Source organism: Chanodichthys erythropterus, chromosome 4 (genome assembly GCF_024489055.1).
Source record: "Chanodichthys erythropterus isolate Z2021 chromosome 4, ASM2448905v1, whole genome shotgun sequence".
Lineage (NCBI taxonomy): Eukaryota > Metazoa > Chordata > Actinopteri > Cypriniformes > Xenocyprididae > Chanodichthys > Chanodichthys erythropterus.
Genome location: NC_090224.1, coordinates 25,309,885 through 25,335,156, shown reverse-complemented (window position 1 = coordinate 25,335,156; position 25,272 = coordinate 25,309,885). Strand labels below are relative to the sequence as shown.

Here is a 25,272-nt window from a genome sequence, read left to right as displayed (position 1 = left end):
CAAATATGGGATCTTGTCATTAGACCTTGCAATGTAAATGTAGCAATTGACTAACTCCAGGAGAGATCATCCAGTCTGACTCGCTGTCTGAATGTGTTAACTGCCCTTCGGTCTGTCTCTCTCTGAGAGCTTTGTGAAGACTCTGCACAAGGCCACGGTGGTGAACTTCATCCGCTTTGTTGATTTTTATGGCAACACAGATTCCCCGCTGATGAGCCGATCTTGTTTGGGTGCATCTATGCTGGTAGAGGCTCTTGATGGTTCGACCTTTTAGATGTGTCTGTGAGCTGTCAATTTCCTTCTCTGTGGGGTTTTTTGTCTGGCTTTCTGGTAACTTCTCTCTTTGTCTTTTTCACTCTTTCAGTGTCTTTATAAGTTTACTTCGCATCCTGTACTGTCAGATTGATTTGCCATTATGTTGTGTCTGATGATGGATTCTTCGAAAGGAGGTTGAGATGCAGTTGTGCTCAAAAGTTTACATACCCCTTGCAGAATATGCAAAAACATTAATAATTTTAACAAAATAAGAAGGTTAATAAAAAATTGCCTTTTATTTTTTATTTAGTACTATCCTGAATAAGCCATTTCACATAACAGATGTTTACATACAGTCCAAAAGACAAAATAATAGCTTAATTTATAAAAATTACCCTGTTCAAAAGTTTGCATTCTTGATTCTAACTCTGTGTTCCTACCTGAATGATCCATGACTTTATTTTTTGTTCCTGAGTCCCTTGTTTGTCCTGAGAAGTTAAACCACCCACTGTTCTTCAGAAAATTCTTCCAGGTCCTGCACATTCTTTGGTTTTCCAGCATCTTGTGCATATTTGAACCCTTTTCAGCTGTGGCTGTATGATTTTGAGATCCATTTTTTCACACTGAGGATGATTGAGGGACTCGTACACAAATATTACAAAAGCTGCAAACATTCACTGATGCTCAAGAAGGCAGTATGATTCATTAAGAGCCAGGGATGTAAACTTTTTGAATTGGATGATCAGTATAAATTGTACTTTTTTGTCTTCTGGGAAACATGTAAGTATGTTCTGTACCTTCTGGAGGGCAGTACTAAATGAAAAAATATGATCTTTAAACAAAATAAGAAAAAAAACTTACACATCATCATCCTGTTCAGATGTTTACAACCCCAGCTCTTAATGCATCGTTTTTCCTTCTGGAGCATCAGTGAATGTTTGCAGCTTTTGTAATAGTTGTGCAGGAGTCTCCCAATTGTCCTCAGTATGAAAAGTATGATTTCAAAAATCACAGCTGAAAATAATGTGCAGGACCTGGAGGATTTTTCTGAAGAACAGTGTGCAGTTTAACTGCTGAGGACAAACAAGGGATCATCCAGGTAGTAATACAGAGTTTTAAGAATAAAGGGTACTTTTGAACAGGGTCATTTTTATAAATTAAGATATTATTGTCTAGTGGACTGTATGTTAACATCTGTTATGTGAAATAGCTTATGCAGGACAGTACAAAAATAAAAAATATCATGCAATTTTTATGATCCCTCTTATTTTGTTAAAATTACATTTTTGCAGATTCTGCAAGAGGTATGTAAGAGCACAACTGTATTTCAGACATTGAATTCATGGCACAATTTTCTACTTTCAGAGAATTTGAGTGTGTGAGAGAGAGATCAAGAGAGAAAGACGGAACTCCAGTGTCAAATGAGTTTAATTAGAGAACAATGGTTTTGAATCATTGTCACCATTCCTCTTTTTTGTCTCCTATTACTTGCTGTACAATCTATGTTTCATTTGTCTTTCTTTGTACAAACTAGGTAGGTTATGTCTGTCCGTCTGTCTCACTCCTTCTTTTTAATAGTAAATTGAATAAAATTGATGAGATTAAAGGGTACATACACACACAGTTTCTGTCAATCTCATGTCAATCTCGAGTACCTATAGAGTCTCGGAAAAGATAGATATGCTGTACTGACTCTTTCTGAAAAAAGCCGAGCTCCTGGAGGCGTGCCGTGGGCAGAGCTAAAGAGCTACGAGCACACACAGCTTTTGCGTAGCAATCGTCTGCAAGCTGCGACATCATTATAAATAAAAAGGGAACAAAAACGTTCATGTTGTTAACATTACATGTACTTGCGTGGCGATTGCCTACAAAACACAGACATTTGATGGCGTTTTACTCACCAACTGCGATCTGCAAATCCAGCGTCAAACTAGGAGTCGTTTACAAAACATTTGTCACCAAAATTCCGGGAAGAAACAAACATACGTGCACAACTCTGTTGCCGCCCTGGAAAAACAAACTGCATCCACTGTTCCCTTAATGCTGGGTTCTTTGGGAAGCTGAAAATGTTATCTTTCCCTAACAACCAAAAACAAACTACTTTGGGGACATTGTTGAAAAATCTCACAGCTTCCGTAACCCGAATGAAGCACATTGATTGGTGTGCTCTTGCTCTGGGTGATGTGTGCGCACGCTCATCAGGGAGAAGTGCCCATACAAGGAATTCCACCCTTTATGACATGATACAGGGCCATGCTCGAAAAAAACTTTCCGAAACGTATCCGAATCTGGAACGAGTGCATTTGGCACAGAAATAGTCCGTCATACGTCCAACTCGTGTTTTGAAACTATGGCCATGTTTAGCATGAGAATGCAACTCTTAAACAGTGTAAATAAGTCATAATGCATGAGATAGCATTCTCCCCCCTTTAAGCAATAAAATAAAATAATAAAAAGCAAAGAATGTGATAATGACAGGGGCGTAGTTTGTGGGGGGGATGGGGGGGAGGTCACCCCCCCAATATTCAAATGCTTCAGTTAAAACCCCCCCAATATTTCAACATGAAAATCACAGCAGATCAAATGAAAAATATGTAGAATTCATTTATTTTGTAACAATAATTTTGTTTGTATTCAAATATGAGTTTGTCATAATAAATTAGACAAAAATATTCTCCCCCTCCATTGAACCGATTGGTAACGCCCAACCAACGCGCCTCGCTCTTTCACCAAAACAACGCGAGTGGAGCTGTACTGTTTGAATGAGACAGCGCGGGTAGCACCAAAAATGAAGAGAACCGCTGCCCAGCCAACTATATTAAACCGCTGGTCAGTTAAAAAGAATAAAGCATGTACTGAGAAGGAGGTATGAGAATGTTGTGTAATACACTCATATTTTAGCTAGCTAATCCATTACAATGTAGCCATAACTATCAGTGTAACTGTAACCAGTTACCAAAACAGCCGTCTGTTTTGTTTGTTCATTTTTCAATAGTGTCTGTAATGATCAATGACAAAAATATTCACATCGGTGTTTGTTTTCTTCCTAAATTAATCTGACTTTTGAACGAATTGGCTGAATGAACGATTTAAGTGACTCACTCACTCAATAAAAAAGCGAATCGCTGCCGCCTACTGGCGGTTTCAATATTTAACATAATTTCTTTCTTTTTAGAATCACCGTTATGTTAGAATTTGATGAATGATTATACATACATTTCATAAAGTTCTGATAGATAGATAGATAGATAGATAGATAGATAGATAGATAGATAGATAGATAGATAGATAGATAGATAGATAGATAGATAGATAGATAGATTATCCAATAACACTACACATAAAACAGATTATTATTTTTTAATATAAAAAAAAAAACAAAAAAACAAACAGGCAGCATACGTTCAACCCCCCCCAATGTTGAAACCAAATCTACGCCCTTGGATAATGAGACTAGATTTTTCAATGAATTTTACTGGCAAATATACTACGATTTACGACTCATTTAAGACATTATAAAAGCATTATCTTTCTGTAAAGCTGCTTTAAAACTATATCCTTTGTGAAAAGCACTCTGTCTTAGGCACGTCAGTATTTTCACTCCCCAAAAACGTTTTAAGCCAGTTATTTATTTAATTATTTATTTAATTAAAATATTGTTTTGATTTAGTTAATATAAGTTAATTGATAAATAAAAATCTATTTATTACAGTATTTTTTAAAAACATCCTCACTTTACAGCATTTTTACACAAGTGCCTAAAACTCTTCACAGTATTGTATCTTTGCAGGCAGGTTTCTTCAAGCTTCTTAGAGACACGACCACAGTTCTCCTGGATTCAGTTTGTCTCAGTTTCATCTGTTTCTTCATGTAATCACAGACAGATTTGATGATGGTGAGATCAGATCACTGTGTGGAGCACCGGCTGTTATCAGTCTTATTGTATATTAAAAAATCTCACTGGATTATTACAATTAATGGCAAAATAAATGTTTGGAAATGTGAACGGATATTTCCTATTGACACACTACAGCAAAAGATATAAAGATTTTTGCACAGTACTGTGTATGTATGTGTGTATGTATGTATATATATATATATATATATATATATATATATATATAATATACTCGACTTGATTATTAATTTAGTCATAAATTATATTTGATGATCAGTGATGCTAAATAAATCTAAAAAAGAAAAAAAATTAAAGGATTAGTTCACTAATGAAAATTGAAAATTTCCTGAAAATTTCCTGATAATTTACTTAACCCCATGTCATCCAAGATGTTCATGTCTTTCTTTCTTCAGTGGAAAAGAAATTAAGGTTTTTGATGAAAACATTCCAGGATTTTTCTCCATATAGTGGACTTCAATGGAGCCCAAATGGTTGAAGGTCAAAATTACAGTTTACAGCGATCCCAGACGAGAAATAAGGGTCTTATCTAGAAAAAAACATCCCTCATTTTCTAAAAAAAAATGAAAAATTGTATACGTTTTAACCATAAATGCTCATCTTGAAATAGCTCTCTTCTTCTTCTCTATTTGAATTCCAGCAGTGTAGACGCTGCTAAGTGTATTACTGCCCTCCACAGGTCAAAGTTTGAACTAAACTGTTGTATACAATATTCTAGTGCAAGTATATAACAATTAGTTCAAACTTTGACCTGTGGAGGGCAGTAATACACTTAGCAGTGTCTACACTGCTGGAATTCAAATAGAGAAGAAGAAGAAGAGAGCTAGTTCAAGATGAGCATTTATGGTTAAAACTTATATAATTATTTATTTATTTTTTACTTTTTTAGAAAATGAGTGATGGTTTCTCTAGATAAGACCCTTATTTCTCGTCTGGGATCGTGTAGAATGTTTTGAAGCTGCACAGCTGCACTTTGGGTTCCATTGAAGTCCACTATATGGAGAAAAATCCTGGAATGTTTTCATCAAAAACCTTAATTTCTTTTCCAGTGAAGAAGGAAAGACATGAATATCTTGGATGACATGGGGGTGAGTAAATTATAAGGAAATTTTAATTTGAAAGTGAATTAATCCTTTAAATAAGTTATTTTACCTGTGAATACTGTTGATCGTAGCTATTCTTTATTCTTTTTGAATACTGGTACAAAAAATCTGATTATCGGTCTTTAGTTTGAAAGAAAAACTGATATAAACCCTGTGTGTCCATTGACTTTTGAATGGATGGCCATCTACACAGAACCCTTTCTGTTAGTATGATGAAGTGTGTCAGCCACCAAGATGTGTCTATGAGAGATGGATTACACTTCTGTAAGAGCTCATCACAGCTGGCTTATCTTTCGTGTTGGGGAGAGAGGGAGGTTATAAGAACAACCTCAGTGTTGTTTATCTGTGTATCAAAGCTTCTGTCACCTGCAGTTTGCTCAACGCTCACCTCTGTGAAGGGTAAAACGCTGTTTCTCTGGCAGCCCTTGTGTTGCTGTAATTGTAAATGGCTTTGTCTCAGCAGTGGAGCTGCGTACACACACTCACACACATTTTATTCATGTCTCCCCCTGTGTCATCTTTCAGAACAAATATTGCTTTGGTGTTCTGCTTTATTTTTTAAACCTCTTTTACTTTCGTAGGGAATTATGGGCTGGCGGGAATCTCTGTACAGTTTATCCTTTTTTACCTGACGAATTCAAAGTCTCTCTTTGCTTGCGTTCAGATCTTCAGTGTGTTGCAGTTGGGGAAAACATTAAGAGTTGAAGTGCGTACGAGCGAGAGCAAGATTGATGGCCTGCGTTTCTCTCGTGGTGGGTTTTGCGCGCTCTGCCTCGAGCCGTGGGCTTTTTCATCATCTTCCATTAAAGAGAATTTGAAATGCGCTTCCTGGCCTCTATTTATTTAATCAAGCACTTCCTTTAAAAGACGAATCAAATAAACATGTGCTGGACCTTGCAGATGTAATTAGACCCCTTTTGGTCTCTCCTAGTCAATTCTTCCTTCTTTTTGCCTTTTCTGTTGAAGGCAGGAAGATGGCTCTCAATGATGATATATGCTCTAGCTTGTAGAATCATGGGATCACAGGTTTGTTCCCCTATTTACCATGACATCTGGTATAGTAAAGGTCACTAAGGGCTCGGGTGGCTTTAACAATAACTTTAACATTGTATAATTTGTACTGATGCTTAAGGGATGTCAAAGTGAGAGTAGTAGTAGCCTATATAAACTTGCGATAACACTGGTATTACCGATTACACCGGGTGGGGGGGATTATAAATGCAAGCTTGCTTTTCACTTTCGCAATCACGTGTACTCTGTCTATAGGTCTATAATTTGTGGACATCAGGGAGCTGCTATCCATATGCGGGGTACTGAAATTGCTTTTCACTTTTGAATTTGCGATCACAAGTACTGTGTATAGGGAGCGGCGGTGCTGACCGCACATTTTACAAGATGAGACATTTGTCAATGATGCTCAGGATCTGTTGCGCCCCAAATCCTCTGCCATCGCCTTTTCAGTCATCTAATTTCTCCTATACTCTTGTCACTTAAGTGAAATCTGACTCCTGCTGAACTGTATGTATTGAGCAGAACAGATGCTTTAAGTTTATAATTGTAGCATCTGTTGTCCAACTGAACTAATGGTTTTTATTTCCATTAAAAAAAACAAAAAAAAAAACGACAGTGGTAGGTGAGTAATGTAATTTGTGTATGGCTGAACACCTTGTAATACTGCATCATGCCTACTGATGCTGTGAGGTATCTAAAATGTATTATCTCAAATTTTAGTATTGCATCAGCTATATTTCCAGAAAAAAATAGATAGAGAGTGGGAGAAAGAAAACGAAAAGGTAATTTAGTGGGGAAAACATGGATATTTGTTGTCATTTTTATCCTGTTGTATGTCATATTTGTTTTGCTTCGTCACTGTCTTTGTGGGTTTTGGTTAATTTGCAGTTGTCGGCTTTAGGTTTATAGGCTTTCCTTCATTTCGTCATCTTATCATTACAGATTGTTATTATTATTCATAATATTTTGTAAACTGTAATAAATCAACTGCTAGTCTCATCTTGTTGCACTCAAGATGAAACAGGAAACACCTCATGTTATGCATGCGGTGTGTTTTTTTGGAGCCGTTACACCATAGTAACTTTAACAGTCACTAACCTTTTGGACATGTAGTAAATACATTTTGCTTCCTCTGCGGTAGTTGGATTAATTCAAAATCTTAGCCTGCCTCATATCACAAGGAACAATGGGTGGGAATTTTAATGATTGTGTTTCTTTTTGTTGTGGATTCAGTTGTTCAGCTGATGGTTTTTATCCTGTTGCCTTGCTGTTGAACCACATGAAGAATACGTTCCACTACCAGCCGTAGTGTTTTTTAAGGATGCTAAGGATGCTTGTACTCTCTCTCATCCCCTAAAATGTTTGAGGGCTCCCTATTTATTTATATTTCATTCCCAAGGAATGGATCCAGTGGAAGGTTTGCATACTAAACTCACCTGGTGCTCCTTAATGTTCTTGTGGCACTAACATCTGCCATGGGTGGTCCAATCACTTAATTGGCATGCAGTTGTAGAAAATCTTTCATCACCTTGGCTTGGAGCATCTGTCAAAAATCAGAATCACAGATTCTTGATAAGTTCCAGAAAGTAAAAGATTACAGGATAATATAAGATGAAAAGATCTGATTCAAGGACTCCATCCATATTTTCTGCCCAACCCTCTACTTTGCGAGTAAATCAGTTGCACATGCGACCAAATTTCATGAGAGATGACTAAAAATGTCTTTTTATTAGCTAATGGCTAATAAAAACTAAAAAGACTAAAAAATTATTGCAGTCGACTGCATTTGAGTTGGAGGCAAAAAATAAGTTAAGCACAGATGTAATTTCATTTCTTGCTGAGCTTTATGCACTGTCATTGTTTGGCTGAGAGTGCCCCCTGTGGCTTTCTCATAAACGCACGCTCAACGTGAGAGAAAGAGAGTCATGAAAGTTTATCATTTGCACATATTTTTTTATTTTTTTTTTGCCTTGCCAATTTTAACATTCATGCGCTAAAAGATACAAAAGATAACTTTTCATACAGTGAACGTGAGTTTTGTCTGCAGCCAAATCTGAAGTGCGTGCCTAGAAAGCCGCGTCTGACAGCACGCAAATACTGAATTGAAATACTTTCACGTTTTGCGCTTGAATGGACAATTTCACACAAAATTGTCTAAATGCCATCTTGGCAAGCGAGTATCTTAGTAAACATAGTCGGTTACGTCTTAAGTGAATGTAAACAGCTGAGAAAGAAACAAAAAATCACTCAATGCTATTGACTAAACTTTTGTAACTGTAATAAGGATTAATCATATTTGATTTATACAGTGAAGACTATGCAGTGCTATTTTACATTTGATTATTTTATTGAATTTCTGTACCTAATCTACATCTAACTACTGCTTGATCTAAATAGAATTTAATTAGCATCTTTTCTATTGTTTATTTGTGATATTGCTTGTAGTTTGATTATTTTACCTTATTTTATTACAGACTGTTTTCTTGACTTTAATAGTGTTTGAAATTTATATTTTATATTTATGTAGATTTTTTTTTTTAAATTTGCATTCTTGCATTTCATATAAAAAGTCTGGTGAGTAAAAAAAAAAAAAAAATTACTAGCCAATGGCAACGAGCTTCAGTGTGTCCGTAGAGGGTTGCTCCCCATTCCTTTCTCATCCTGTTCTCATCAGTCTTTTCCTTCATTGACCTCTTCTGTGTCCTGAGCTTTTTTGAGACCAGAGCTATGCCTCTTTGAATTGCGCACAGTCTAGCCAACTAATGTTTGTATGAGAGTTGGAGTGGAGAATTTGAAGCGGTTAATGAGAAAAAGCTGGGAAGACAGATGAGAGCTCAGCATGGCTTTCAGAAGCTGAATATTCAGAACCATAAATAAGAGGAAGGCAGAGCACGACTGAATCTGGGTTGGAAGGAAAAAAAGGAAAAGGTTTGTTCTAAAACCTAGTGAGCTGCCTTCTATGGCTGTATCCAAATTGAAATGTAACCTTATAAGTGAACATTTTGATACGCTCTACATAGACAGCAACTACAAATTATGCTTCACACTTGAGAGGTACAGGAGACTCGCAGTTGATTTCAGTCATTTAGGAAAACCATCAAGTTGTTTTGCTGGACTGGTTTAAGCTGGGTTAAGTGTTCCAGACTGAAACAACACACTATTAATCATTAAAATAAAAAGCATAGACAAATTTTCGTAGAGCATTATACGTATTTAGAATAAACCTTACTCTTGCTTTGTCTGCCATCTTGAATAGATTTTGTTTTTCACTGAGCTTGACGCAGTGCATTGTTTGATTGCCTTCTTCACAAAGGATACATGCTGTCTTACAATTTGTGCAAAAGAAGGTATCTACATTTTGGAACAGCCTTTGTATTGGGGGCATGACTGATGCCTTAAAATTCTGCCTACGTAGGCAACTCACAAGGTTTTGGGGATTCACAAAGGATTTTGCTGTATCACTTTGGTGCTTCACTGATCTCGGCTTGGTTTGATCATTTCCACATCTAAAGGACAGCACTCTTTCTATCCTCTCTTACTTTACCCTCTCTCATTTTAGTCCTGCTGTCTACCCTTCATTCGTTTTTTGCCTATCCTCTTGTCACAGACTGACTGGAAGGGGAGGATTGTGTCTTTCCCGCAATAACACAGCTGCAGTGAGACAGACACGGCCGACTCACTCTCACCGCCGTTCTGCAGCGCTCTAATTTTCGGAGAGCTTGAAAGAATCGTTGTTTATCCCCGAGCCCTGCAGGCTGATCTGTATCCTGTCAATGTGGCCCTCTCCCCCACCATTCCGACGTTCCTCTCCTTCACTCCATTCTGTCTTCCCGTGCTCCTTTGATTCCACTCCCTCTCTCTGTGCTCCACAACTTGTTCTCCATAATTAGAACGAGCACGTAGGGGATGGAAAATGAGGGAGGGGAGAGAGGCGCCAGGGCCGTGCTGATGAGGCAGATGAGAGAGCCATCTGATTGGCTGAGCCGTTGGCAGGGGACGTAAGGGGGGGATGGGAATCTGCACCGCGATTGGATGAAGTTGCTCTTCGGGGAGGAAGTAAAGCATAGATTGAGGCCTAACTCGGCTGTGTGTGTGCGTCTCGCACTCGTTTTCTCTCTGAAGCCTCTACAGGGATCCAGGCTCCTCTCATCAACAGCTCATCAAATCAAGCACAGCCTTGCCGTTGTCTACTGTGTCTCACTCGCTCTGCAGACGCATACATTAGTCACTGCTTGCGTGAGAGATGAAAGACGAAGCCCTTTTATGTTTTGTCGAAATCTTTTATCTGTCCTTTCATTCTCCTTTGTTAGAGATGTGCAAAATGCCGTAGTTTCTAAATCAACTAGTCAGTGCATTGTCTGAACGACTAGTCGACCTATTTGTAAAATAATTTTCCCTCCATGGTATAAGGCTGGTTTCAACCCCAGTTGTACACTTTTATTCGGAGGTATTTGCAATGTGGAAGTTGGACTATTTTTAACTTGTCAAAAATGACATTGACAATTGCTTCTAATTGCAGTGTATGACTGCAGTGGCCACGCACTACCACTTAAATATTAGCAAAATGAAAAATATATGTAAGACAAAAACTAGCCAACCTCACTAATAAATTATTAGTTGACCCATCCCTACTTTCCACATAATGACGAGCTGTCCCATTACAGCTTGTCAATAAGGAAAGATAATCTGAAAGCTGTTTCGTGCCTTCAGGCACTCTCATTGCCCATATTAACAATGCTAATTGGTTCAGTGGATCCAATTCTTTTTTTAATTTGGGTTTCAAACAGTCTTGTTTTGTTAATTGATGATAAGGGAATTGTGGTCTGCTGTAGATGGATGACTCTCTGTCAAAGAGAACACCACTGTTGCTAAAATGCCAATGGAAACATGCTCCAGCTGTGACCTTCTTCAGACTGTCTGGGGAGATATAAAACCAACAGGCAATCGTTCCTTGTACGGTTGTTTGAACCCCAAACCCTAGTTGCATTCTCAAGCCAAGACCTTGACAAGGAAGTCGTTCAGCCAGTGAGACGTTGGAGCTTTGTCTTGCTGTAGCTTTACTCTGCGGACCTCTTGACTTTTGACAGGAAATGAAAGATTAATGTCTGCTTTTAACAAAGATCGGATTTGAGGGCCACAGAGGGAAAGCTCTTGAATGTTAGTGAGCACACAGAAGCCCCCTTTCGTTGTAGTATTTAGTCTCAGAGCAGCCGAGCTGGAGTGCGCCATGCAGTTGAGGTGAAGTGTGCTCGCCTCCTTCATCTCTGTATTCTTTCATCCGTTTATTTCTGTGTTGCTCTGGGGCAGAATAAAATGTAGCCTCTCAGGAATATGCATGTGCTTCAGATGACTATGATACAGTACTGGCGCTAAAATTCACAGAGGCCAAAATTGGTTTGAGTTGGCCCTCTCTCCCCTGAGCCCGATGAGTAGGGTATACTATAGAGCAGTGGTTTCCAAACCTGTTCCTGAAGCGCCCCCAACAGTGCACATTTTGTATGCCTTCCTTAATCAAACACTTCTTATTCAGGTCATAAGCTTGTTAGTAGACTCCAAGACCTGAAGTGGGTGTGTCAGATAAAGGAGACACTGAAAATGTGAATTTTTGGAGGGGGTTTAGAAACAGTGTTGGGAACCATTGCCTTAGAGCACCTTAGTGGGCTCCTCTCATCACAGGGCCTGGATGTAACCAAGTAAAAACATATTTAAAATGTGTATGATTTTTTTTGTACAACATGACTATACTAACCATGTCATAAAAAGTCAAATTATCTGATGTTTTAAGATACTTTAGTTGACTGACACACATACCCCTTTTCCACCAAGGCAGTTTTAGTGCTGGTTCGGAGCCAGAGCCTAGTTTCAAATCAGTTCTTTGTCTTTTGACACAAAAAGCACCAGCTCCGAACCAGGAAAAGTGGTTCGTAAGTAGCACCAAAACATTGCTGGGCTAGAAGTAAGAACCGCTTGTGTCAGGGGCTGGGGGCGGGGTTACTGTGACCAACAACAAGAAACTTGTGACCGCCATTTTTGAAATAGCAGCTAATCGAGCTAATAGCAGCTCGATTGTAATCTCCATCTATATACAAATTATGGCGAGCCGTGTTTGGATGCCGATGTAGGTTTGCAAAACCATGAGCTTCAAGAGTAGTGAAACATCCGCGATTGTTGATAGAAGGCTTGTTCGAGATGCATCGGAGCAGCGCGGACCGATTCGGTGGGTGCCGCGGATACGCGGGAGCGTTTGTAGAGTATACGACTCCTTGTGCTTTTGGATCATTCTCGCAGAGCTTTGATGTCATGCACGATTGCTCTGCGAGAAGCTGATGCATCTCAAGCGAGCCTGGTGTATTTGTGTTTGGCACTGCAGCGCTAGGTTTGCTGTGAAATATGAGCCCGTGGAAAGGCAAACGGTTCTTAGAAGGCTCGTCAGTTGAACCAACTCTGAACTGGCACTAGCACTAACTCTGAACTAGCGCCCGGTCCGTGCTGGTGAAAAGGGGGTTAACGTCATAAGTAGGGATGCACCGATACCATTTTTTTTAAGGACAGAGTACGAGTATCGCTACTTTTTTTCTAGTACTCGCCGATACCAATGCCTATAGATTTATTAATTTCTCTCTCTCTCTTTTTTTGGTGATGTTGCACAGTGAGACTAATGAATGTAAGACAGCTTCTTTACAATTACTCTAATGAAAAAAGTAATAATTTTTATGTGCTTGTCACAAACATAAAGAACAAAAATTTCACAGTGTCCAATAATCTTCAAAGGGCATAATTACCTATATATAAAAAAAAAAAAAAAAAAATATATATATATATATATATATATATATATATATATATATATATATATATATATATATATATATATATATATATATATATATATAAAAATTGTTACATAAAAAATTACAAATTACAAACAATACAACAAATACTATAAAAATACAAATTAAACTTTTTTTCAGATACAGTAGGTTTATTTACCATGTATACATTTATTTAACATCTTTTGTTGTTTTATTAACATTAATGACAAATATAGGCTACAGTCCCTTTAAGACTGAATCCACAGATCATTTTCACCCAAATGTTTATGTTGACTGAAGCCATAACCGACTGTATTTACATGAAATACTCCACATGATGGACATTTTGACAACTATGTGTGCATTTGACCATTCAGGGGCGAGGAGAACTGATCGCGCGCAAGAAAGAGAGCGCGCATCTGAATTGTAATTGAAAGCTTGCAGTTCGCAACGTATGGGTCATCATTATTAATTTATAAAAGTATTTCCACACCTCTGAGGCTGACATTGTTTCTGCTGCTGCCGCCGATGTCTCTGTGCACGGGAAATTCTGTCAGTTACGTCACGTGAAGTATCGGTCTTTGGTATCGGGGACATTTTTACGAGTACAAGTACACAAGCTTGGTATTGGGTCGATACCGATACCGGTACAGATACCTGTATCGGTATCGGTGCATCCCTAGTCATAAGGGTCTTCATAAGTCTTCATTTGTTGCACCACATAAATTTGTTGGTTGCAACACATGACTTTAGCAGGCAAAACTCTTAATGAGGCTTTCCCACATTATGATGTCAGCATAGTAAACACCACTATTTCAGACAAAAAAGGAGAATCATCATTGAGCCACTTATCGAACACAGGTCCACATCAAAACCTCTAGTGTGAAAGCTAGACCAGCATGCAGATGTGCACTTAACCAAATGAAGATCAAGTTTAATAAAGTTCAAATCCATATCAGAGACCAAAGAAACACAAGAATTGCTTCAATTGTGTTTACAAAAAATGGATCCCCTCAGTGATAAAAGTCAATTAATTTAAATTAAAAACATTAATTTAATACATTTTGCTTAGATATCTGAGGAACCTGCTGTTACTGATATTTTTATTTAGTACTAAGCAAGAATCAAACTTCCCTTACTGGAAAGCTTGCGGAAGTCATTGTGATGCAATTTGTCCACCTGATTTACACCGTCCTGATGTAGCCCACTTTTGAGTCTGTGCATGTGCAAATGACTTGAGCTCTTAAAAACAAATGTCCACTGTTATCCATCCACGCTCATGATCTATACAGTATACTTTGAATGTCTTGCATGCTCACCTATGTGCAAGATAGAGCAGAACACGATAAATGAAGCATACCCTGGCTCTTCGAGCTCTTGAAACCTAGAATATGTTCGTTATGTGTATACGAAACAAAACATATTTTGAAGACAGATGGTGCTTCCACCTTTAATTTGGGTGAAGAATTGAACATGTGCACCCCAGGATGTAGTTCATCAGCAGTGTCTCCCATCACTAGACTGCCGGCAATTGTTACCAGACAGAAGACGACGCCCACAGCTGGCATGATGCCATCTCCAACTGTGGAGGGTGGGTTTGATCAGAGTTTTTTTTTTCTTTTTTTTTTCTTAAATCTAAGAGCAAATGCAGCTTCCCATATTAAAAAAACAAAAAAACAAAAACAAACAAACCCTTAATTCTGAACTAAACAGATACCTTGTACGGTTGCCAAAAGCCTTTTCACACATACAGTTTTTACAGGTAAATTGCTATTTAGAGATAATGTGTAAACAGGATTTTTTTTTAAAATACCAGTAAATCAGTTGTGGCAATTTTCCAGTACAAGAAGTTTTAACAATTAACCTTCATATTAAAGGGATAGTTCACCCAAAAATGAAAATTCTGTCATTAATTTTGACTTTGGCAGTTTGATACACGCTCTGAACCACTGATTCAAAACAAATGATTCATTAAGCTTCGAAGCTTCATGAAGCAGTGTGTTGAAATCGCCCATCACTAGATATTGTTGAATAAAGTTGTTATTTGTTTTTTTGGCAAAGGTCTTATGGGTGTGGAACGACATGATGGTGAGTAATTAATGACAGAAATTTCATTTTTGGGTGTACTAAACCTTCAACATTAACAATTTTAACTTATACTGTGGTGTTAAGATGTTGTTTAAAAAAAAAAAAAAAAAAAAAAAAAAAACTTTTACCATAAACTGTATTTTCTTCAACAAAAACATTAAAACAGAGCAGAACAAATATTATAGTCTGATTTTAACAAGCCTCTATGCTTTCATGCTTGTGGTTGCCAGGTGTCACAAGTTTAAATTCCCCAATCAGAGCTTTTCTTTTAAAAGGATACATTTTTCTGCTCTATGTTTAATGGAATATTCAAACCTGGCAACCATGCACACACACACTCCCAACACTGCAGAAAAAGAACCAATGATCTGAAAACAGACAAACATGCTGCAGTTTAGCAATCTCCATTGAGAAATTATGCTCAAATGATTGTTTAATACAGTCTGTGTTCTTTCACATGGCCACTTGTGCTATTTGCTAAATCTGCGCTCAAACTTTCTCAGTAATGAACTGTAAGAAATCCAACATATTGATCTCGACATTGGGCTCCAAACAACATTAAAACCCAATTGACTTTTCAGACAAATAGTCTTGCCAACCTCACACTATTAGCCAATGTTTAAATGTCCAGCCCAGTAGGGCTGCTTAAACAAATGCAATTGCAATTCAGTTTTGTAACACTAGTGGAACAGAAATATAATTGAAACGATGCATTCATATGGACCTTTTCACATGGGGTACAGTGTGCTGAAAGCCCATTTCCTTTACCACCATTTCCATTTCCTTTACCGAGCTCAGTTATACAGGTTGAAACCCTGCATGTGAGAGTGGAGCTCTCAGACGTTCTGGGTGAGAAAAGATGGCAGGGACGATTTTGACAGGCCACCTGCTGAGCGAGTCTGATCCGCCATAGACGTCTCCTATCGCTGCTGTCAACTGAAAAGCACTGACATCAGCCACAACAGAAAGCCACTGTCACACTTCAGTGTTTAATGGGCTGTGAATGGGATCTGCACACAGTGACGTGATGGTAGCAATTTTACATGCCCTATCAGACAGCTCTTTGATGCTACCACTGACAAGATGAGATATGATGAGGTGACGGGAGATCTGACATCCTCTCTCACACACTTCTGTCAGTTTGGTTCCTCATACAGACACGTAGAGCATTTCTCATTATCACGCAGTGCGGATAAAGTAATCTTTTGTTGTCCGTCCTTTTTTGTTGTTTCGTTTTATCTGTGTGTCTTAAAAAGAAAGGCAGCTTCATTTCTCCATCTAAACACACACACACACAGATGCACACACACTTGCTGTAATGATCTGACTGTCTCTGTCTCTTTACTTTCATGGATATCCTTCACAGTTTTAACATTATGTAATAGAGATGTCACAATGGTCGACTAATTGACTAGTTGTTCAATAAGTGACTAATAAATTAGTGAGTTTGACTAGTTTTTTCTTAAATATATATTTTTAGTTTTGATGTTTTAAGCAGTTGTGCTTTAATTAGCGTGCCGCCGGCATGCTGTGCTTTAGATGTGAGACAGTTTGCACAGTTAAACCCCCTTGGGAAAATTTGCATCTTTAAATTGCAAAGCCCCTTTTAAGCAGTCCGATATCTCTGGCCATTGCATCCTGTCTTTTGTTGTTTCTTTAGCATCCCTCAATGAGTGTTGTATTTTTAAGATGTTGTTGTGTAAGTAAAAAGTAGTTATACTTTTTTTTTCTTCTTTTTTTTTTTTTTTAAATAAAGAACCTTGCATTCTTATTCGATCTTCTGTGCTCCATCTAGCTGTATTTTTTAAGGGTTAGTTCACCCAAAAATGAAAATAATGTCATTTATTGCTCACCCTCTTCGGAATACAAATTAAGATATTTTTGATGAAATCCGATGGCTCAGAGAGGCCACTATTGAGAGCAAAGCCACCGAAACTCTCAAGATCCATAAAGGTACTAAAAACATATTTAAATTAAAAAAATAAAAAAAGACTTTTCAACAATATATCATGATGGTTGATTTCAAAACACTGCTTCTGAGCGTTACAAATCTTTTCTTTCGAATTAGTGATTTGGATCTCCAATCAAACGGCTAAACTGCTGAAATCACGTGACTTTAGCGCTCCGAATCACTGATTAGATTCATAAAGCTCCGAAGCAGTGTTTTGAAATCGGCCATCACTAGATATTGTTGAAAAGTCATTATTTAAAAAAAAAAAAAAAAAAAATTGGCACACAAAAAGTATTCTCGTCGCTTTATAATATTAAGGTAGAACCACCGTACTCGCATGAACTGTTTTAAATAAGTTTTTAGTACCTTTATGGATCTTGAGAGGTTCAGTGGCTTTGCTCTCAATAGAGGCCTCACTGAGCCATCAAGTTTCATCAAAAATATCTTAATTTGTGTTCCGAAGATGAATGAAGGTCTTGGGGGTGTAGAACGACATGGTGGTGAGTAATTAATGCTAGAATTTTCATTTTTGGGTGAACTAACCCTTTAAAAGCAGCAACATAGTATAAGTTTCTACTAAGAAATGTGCAGAATCTAGTCAAATGAACACAGAGCCAGCCTAATTATTCATGGCTTCTTTAAGAAAATAAGGCAGTTGGTCTATTTCTTTGTTGTATTGCACATCCCAATTATGTAAGAAATTAGATCTGGTCCAGAATGTAAATAGAGTCATGCAGTGTTCAGCCAGTGCCTTTGTTATGGTGTCATTAAATATGTCAAATGTTTGATTATACTGCAATGATTTGTTTAAAGAGGGTTTTTAAAGTAAACAGCACATGAAGCTCAACAGTGACCGCACTCTTGTTCTTCGGCCTTGGTTCTGGAAGTATTTTTCTCATTCATTTTCCCCATAAGGATTTCAGAACAATCAATAAAGACTTGAACCAAACGAACCAGCTCCAAGATTAATCACAACATTACAACATTTCTTTGGAAACAAAGGAAGACAGAATGCACAAAGGAACTATGTACTTACTGTATGAGGAATGAATGAACTACTTCTCTCATAAAGAATTAATCATAATTTTCACCCTTATTATATTATTTCATTCCGATCAAAATTGTATCTTCGCATATCAGATACTTCATATCTATGACCGCAGACAATAAACATGTTCCATTACTTGAGTCTCAAAGATGAAATATAAAGACAAAAAGACCAACCTTACCATTTTCTTTGTTCTATTGTCAGTTCTTTGTATTGGCTGAAGAACTGTATACTATTTTCAGGGCTGAATAGAAATCTTACAATTTTTATTTATTTATTTATTTTTTGTAGCTATTTATTTGACTATTAATCGTCTCTAAAATAAAACTGAAGCTATAGATCATAAAAAAATAACATTTCTCATTCTTTTTTTAAATTTTTTTTAGCTTATATTGTGCAAGCTTAACTGTTCAGAGTACTGCTTAGCATAGTGCTAGCCAAATAGTGATTAGTACTAGTTTAGCCTAATCCCAAAGTGTAATCATACGTTTTTATTTACCAAACTGTTCATGACACCATGACTCCTGTTTATATGGTTCTCTAATTGGTGGACTTTATTTGTCTGCAATTACATTTTTTAATGAACTTGGAAGTCAGGCAACTTTGGGGTGCAGTTTTTTTTTTTGTAAATAATAATAATAAAAAAATTATTACTGTTTCTACAAAAATATTTAGCATCACAGCCATTTTCAGTGACAATAATAAGAAGTGTTTCTTACACAAAATCAGCATATTAGAATGATTTCTGAAGGATCATGTAACATTGAAGACTGTAACGATGCTGAAGAAATTATATTTTATCTTAAAATAGAAATGATTTTTTTTTAAATTGTAATAATATTTCATAAATTACAGTTTGTACTTTTTTTCATTACTCTTTTTTTTTTTACCCTAAACTTTTGAATGGTAATGTATCATCACTTAATCTCTAAGCTCATGGTAGGTCTATCTTGAAAGGTTTAAACTTTATCACTAAAAATCAATTTCACTATGGAGATTTAGAATGACCTTTTTATTTCCTGAATCCTGCTGTGTTTCTCTGTTGGTGTGATCACACCCACTGTGGTTAAAGTCTTTGCCATTCACGCATAGGCAAGCACCACTTTGTTGTTCTTCTTTTCAAGCATATAGAGTAACTACAGACTTCTTCTATCAGCTCACCAGTTGTGTGAAATATAGCAGACCTTTTTACATCAGAAGTATACAGCCTATCTGTGTCACACTGATTTTTCAGTATGAAGACTTATTATTGTTGCTGCTCCTGTCAGAAAGATACATATATTTTCCTCCATCTCCCTTGCGGTTGCTTAATCCACCTCCACTCCCGGCTCCAGCACGCTCTCTGTGTCTGGGGAACGCTCTCGTCAAACCCAATATGTCAGCCTCTTTTCAGATTGTCAGGCATCACAACAGGGGAAGAGAATTCCTCCGTCAGCGCATTGTGTGTGTGTGTGTGTGTGTGTGCATGTGTGCGTACTCGTATTGCCTTATGGCCACACTCTTTCACTGATGTGCGACTATCTATTGTCTCTTCCTATGACTAGCTGGAGCACAAAGCCCTAAACTGCTCCAGCATCCATTTTTTGGATTTCTTTTTCTGTGGTTTCAACATCATCAGAAGAGAAAAATCATGGTTGATTTCTGTGCCACTTTTTTTTTTTTTTTTTGGAACAAAAAATAAAATCTCTTGATTGAGCCTACACTATGCCCCGATTAAAAGAGGTTACTAACCACTCATACTTTAGCATCTGTTAAGGCCCTGATATACTCATGGCAAAATTCTAATTCATTCTTCGAAAAGAAGTTCGAAATACATGAGCAGCAGTATACTGTTAGCAAACATCCATACTCTACTGAGAGCAGTGGTTAGATGAATATGTAATTATGTGCTGCGTGCTTTCATTTCAATAAAATAAATGCACAACAAAAATGACAGCAATGAGTATACAACAAAGAAAGCATCTGATCATAGAGGTGTGGATGTTTTCATGAGCTTTGCATTTCAGCGCTCCAGTAAAGTCACATCACATTTATTTATATACCACTTCATACAGATTGTCTTTAAAGCAAGCAGCTTTGCAGTATTAAACATTAAAAAACAGTGTCAGTGTCTGTCAGTTAGAATTACAACTTCAATTTCTACTATAAAGCGGCTCTCCAGTGTATTCATGCTTTTACTCGCGGATGCATGACCTCGACGGACCGAACAGAAGAAATGAACCAGAGAACATTTCCATGCCAGAGAGGGAGGAGCCTCAGAGCCAGACCTACCTATTATGTAATCACTACAGACCAATGATAGTTTGAAGGTGTTGACCAGCCAGAGTGAACTTTTACAAAAAGTTCACTTTAGCAGGTTGTTTTGAACTCTTGAAACATGAAAAATGAACTTCGTTTTGGCCTGATTTTGTTTTAAATGACATTACACCAGTTCGTTCTTTGATTTCATATCAAAAGACTATATTGAGGCCTTTAAAGTATATTGAGGCCTTTACAGTCCACCATTTTAACTGACAAACTTTTACTTATGTGTAGGTCAGTCTATTAAAAAGTCCTGTGTTTTTGGATAGTTTATGTGGAGATTCCAGGAATGATCCAAATATTTTAAAAAATATTATATTATATTATATTATATTATATTATATTATATTATATTATATTATATTATATTATATTATATTATATTATATTATATTATATTATATTATATTATATTATATTATATTATATTATATTATATTATATTTCTTTTTTTAAATGCATTTATTTTTTAAAAATAAAAAAATCTGCTTCAACAAAGCCCTTAAAACTAAGTTTTGAATTCTGAGATTTTTTAAAGAGACCAGGCTTCAGATGGCCACGCCTGGCTCCCCAATTATCCTACCATAATTCCTTCATGTTTTAATTGGGTCGTATGGGGGCTGTCATGTGAAATGATGAAGGATGAGCATTGGGTGGGCTGCATTACTCAATTTCACCAATCAGAAGAGAGAAAGATGCTGTATTCCTTTTCTTTTTTTTCCCTCTCTGTCTTTTCTCCTCTGCTGAGATTTGGAGTGTGAGAGATGGAAAGAGAGGAATTTTGAATGGCCAATGAGCCTGAATAATTGCGTTCATCAATTAAAGAAGCCAGAGACTTAACGAACATAACTAATTATGGACATAAATCAAGCAAGCTCCAGCCTTGACTAATTTGTACAAGGTTGAAGTGGTTTGACTTATACCACTAGGAGTTTTGAAAAAAAAAGAAAAAAAAAAAGCTTGCCGACATGTCTACAACGTCACAAAAAATAGTTTAACAGAAGATGCCTATGATACCATTTAAAATAGTTCTCCTTAAAATGTTGTCATCATTCAATCCACTTTCCAGACCCAAATTACTTACTTTGTTCTGTCAAACACAAACTGAGGAATTTTAAAGAATATTCATGCAGCTGTTTTTCACACAATTAAAATGAATGGTGACAAGCTGCAGAAATAACAAAGCCCATAAAATAAAAGTGGTCCATATGACTTTTATGTTATACTTCAAGTATGTTATACTGTAGCCAATTTATATTCTGTTCTATTTATTTCTTTATTTTTTTGAGGAAAAGATGGTGAGTTCAAATCAATATTTACTAAAAATTTTCTCTACCTATTTTCAGATCTTTTTGACTTCATCTTATATTCAAATATATCACGTCAAAACATATCACACTAGGTTTTACTTCATTATTGCAGTGGCTTGTAACCAATCATGACGTCATTTGCAAATATGAGAATATTAGGATACGATTCATAATGCTCCAAGATTTGAGAGCGGTGTAACATATTTTCAATGAAAAACAACTTCAAATTTGGTCCATATTACTTCAGATGACTTGTAAATATAGTTCACAAGTATAATAGTTATGATCTCTTTTTGTCCTTTTTGGAGCTTAACAGCCCTTGGTCATTATTATATAGTTGAAATAGAGTTGAGTGAACATCTCTTTTTTAGATGGTCATGAATAAATGATAATGGAGTTTAGATTTTTGGGGGATGAACTATCCCTTTAAAGGTTGAAGATGTCGGCTCCATAGCATGAACTTTTTACGAAATGTGACTTCTTGTGACCATCCCTCTTTTTGAGTCATCTGGAAAAAGAATCTATGATAACACTAACAAGCTGTCTAGCGTATCTGGAAAAAACGTGACTTTCCAGTGGAGAAAGTTACCGCTGGAAGTAGTTGACCCACAGTTTTCACGACACTCTGTCGTTGAGGCTGATATGTGGTATTGCATAAAGCTGAGCATATGTTCCTCTTCATCCTCAACTAGGTCATCACCACTAAGCCTGCAACGTGAAGTTAGTCTCTCTTTTGAAAAAGTTTCCATCACAATCATTCATTGCACTCCATAAGCCACAGTGTTCGAGCTGGAACCACTGGCTCATTTGTAGTGGAATTTAAGGCCTCATTGGAAAGTTTTGTTCCATAGTCTTTCAGCACCACTGGGCCTGTCATACTACACGGCAAAGGAAATCAGTTTTATTTTTCCCTTATTTGGCATGGTGCTTATTGAATACACAGCATCAAATTTTTGCAACCCAGTATCATCGTTGCAATTGAGACCATGGGAAAGTGATTATTGAGATTCGACAACCACCAGCTCGTCAGGAGCTCGTAAAACAACCATTCTACCAAAGTTCCTTTGCTGCAGTCCAGGCCAGGAGTTGTTATCACCTCAGCATTTGGAAACTAATGTCAGTCGCACAGTTGATTATGGTTATTTGCAGACATGAACTCAGAGCCCATTGGCGTGACTGTGGTATTGGCTGCATTCAAGATCACCTGTGGGGTAAAGAACATAGACTGGGTCCCTATGCCCCCTAAGTGAAGTATTTACAGGGTTTAGTTTGGCACAGGTTCTAATTTTGGCAGCATACACTTAGCATTAGTGCAGTATGTTCAGACTGACTTACAGATTTTTTTTTAGTACTGTCTCTACAGGTTCGCTGCTTCAGAACTGCTGTCATTTTATCCTTTAATTTGCTCACTTCCAAATGGGAAATGGCATCAAGTCCATTAACCAGTAGTGTTTTATGGCTACAACCTTGATTGGAGTCTTGATAAATATGAAAAGGGCCCAATCTTCAACTTTCCCTTATTCTGTTTGTGTACTTCAGGATCTGTCTGGCTCAATAGATGACCTCCCCACTGGAACAGAGGCGGGTCTCAGTTCGGCTGTCAGCGCTTCAGGTTCCACCAGTAGTCAGGGCGAGCAGAGTAACCCTGCTCAGTCACCTTTCTCGCCCCATGCCTCGCCCAGAGTCCCCAGCATGCGCAGCGGGCCCTCGCCCTCACCAGTCGGATCACCAGTGGGTTCCAGCCAATCACGATCTGGGCCCATATCACCTGCCAGTGGGCCAGGTAAAAGATTCTGAGTGAGATATAATTTTTTGATTTTGTTTTTTCATAAATATTTCAGGGAGAAATTTATCTGCTGTTTGAAACTTTTTATGTTGTTTAATTTAATTTAATTGTTTGAAATACAATTTATGTAATTATGTTTGAATTATATGAGATTATGGGAATTTTCAGGAATATTGCAGTACCTTTTTTCCTGCTAGTGCGACCAAAATTTTGTTAGACGTCGCACTGGTGTGACCACAATGTTGCCCAACATCAAATGGCAAACAAAATGAAAGTGGAACGAAACTGCGCTACTCATTTGTGGTTCACAGACCATTTATCAGTTCGGACCAATAATAGACAGTGCAGCACAAGCTATTCGTGGACTGATGTTGATCGCGCGACACCGGGAGCACTGGGAGATCCAGTGAAGAAAGCCATTGAAATTGCCACAGAATTAATAACATCACTGAAAGGTCTAGTGAGAAGCATTCAAATTCGACGAAGAGTTCTCTGTTATAAACTAGAGATATCAGATCAAACAGCACTGATGTGGAAACCATGAGAAATATTGTGCCATGAATGAACAAGTTATAGAAGGCTTTCAACCCACAAATATACATAAACATTCACCATGGATTTAATGTAGTAACACTAACTGTAACCATGGTATTGTGGCAGAAATAATCAAATGCTTTCAAGTACTTAACACATCTTTTTCCAGCACTTCAAAACTAATATTATCATATTTAAATGTTATTTTTAATGTGATGACCAAAACATTATTTGTCCATCCTTCAAAGATTGTCCCCATTCATAAGACTTAAAGTTTCAAGATGTCAAGATTTAGGAAAACTCACACTTATTTAAAAATAAAAAAGACCATTAAATGACCATTGTAACCAGTAGATGGAGGGAAGAGGATCATTCATCACCTCAAATGTATGTCTGGAGCCCTGTGAACTTAATATAAAACTGCACATTGTAATTTCTGTAAGTTAAGTCAGTTAAGTTATATATTTTAAATTTAGTTAAGATTAATAATTTATAAAATATAAATCAAAATCAGTATTGTATTCATGTATTATTTTTTAATTATTTTGTCAGTCATTGTGCATGTTTTGGTTTGCTGACATTGCTTTGGTTAAAGGTGCCGTAGAACATCTTTTTAAAAGATGTAATATAAGTCTAAGGTGTCCCCTGAATGTGTCTGTGAAGTTTCAGCTCAAAATACCCCATAGATTGTTTTTTTTTTTATTCATTTTTTTAACTGCCTATTTTGGGGCATCATTAAATATGAGCCGATTTAGGCTGCTGCCCCTTTAAATGCTCACGCTCCCCGCCCACGGAGCTCGCGCTTGCCTTTAACAGCATAAACAAAATTTACACAGCTAATATAAACCTCAAAATTGTTCTTTACAAAGTGTTCGTCATGCAGCATGTCTAATCGTGTAAGTATGGTATTTATTTGGATGTTTACATTTGATTCTGAATGAGTTTGATAGTGCTCCGTGGCTAAAGCTAACATTACACACTGTTGGAGAGATTTATAAAGAATGAAGATGTGTTTATGAATTCTACAGACTGCAAGTGTTTAAAAAATGAAAATAACGACAGTCTTGTCTCCGTGAATACAGTAAGAAACGATGGTAACTTTAACCACATTTAACAGTACATTAGCAACATGCTAACAAAACATTTAGAAAGACAAT

The 25,272-nt window shown here is 37.1% G+C and overlaps 1 protein-coding gene across 3 annotated transcripts in view; it reads left to right on the top strand.

Moving 5' to 3' along the window:
- The window catches only part of arid1b (AT-rich interactive domain 1B), a 101,586-nt gene that overhangs the window by 40,562 nt on the left and 35,752 nt on the right, over positions 1-25,272 (top strand). For all 3 annotated transcript variants that reach the window (XM_067384634.1, XM_067384632.1, XM_067384633.1), the window contains exon 5: positions 23,335-23,578. In XM_067384634.1, coding sequence (XP_067240735.1) covers positions 23,335-23,578 — 244 coding nt within the window. The remainder of the gene's footprint in view (positions 1-23,334; positions 23,579-25,272) is intronic.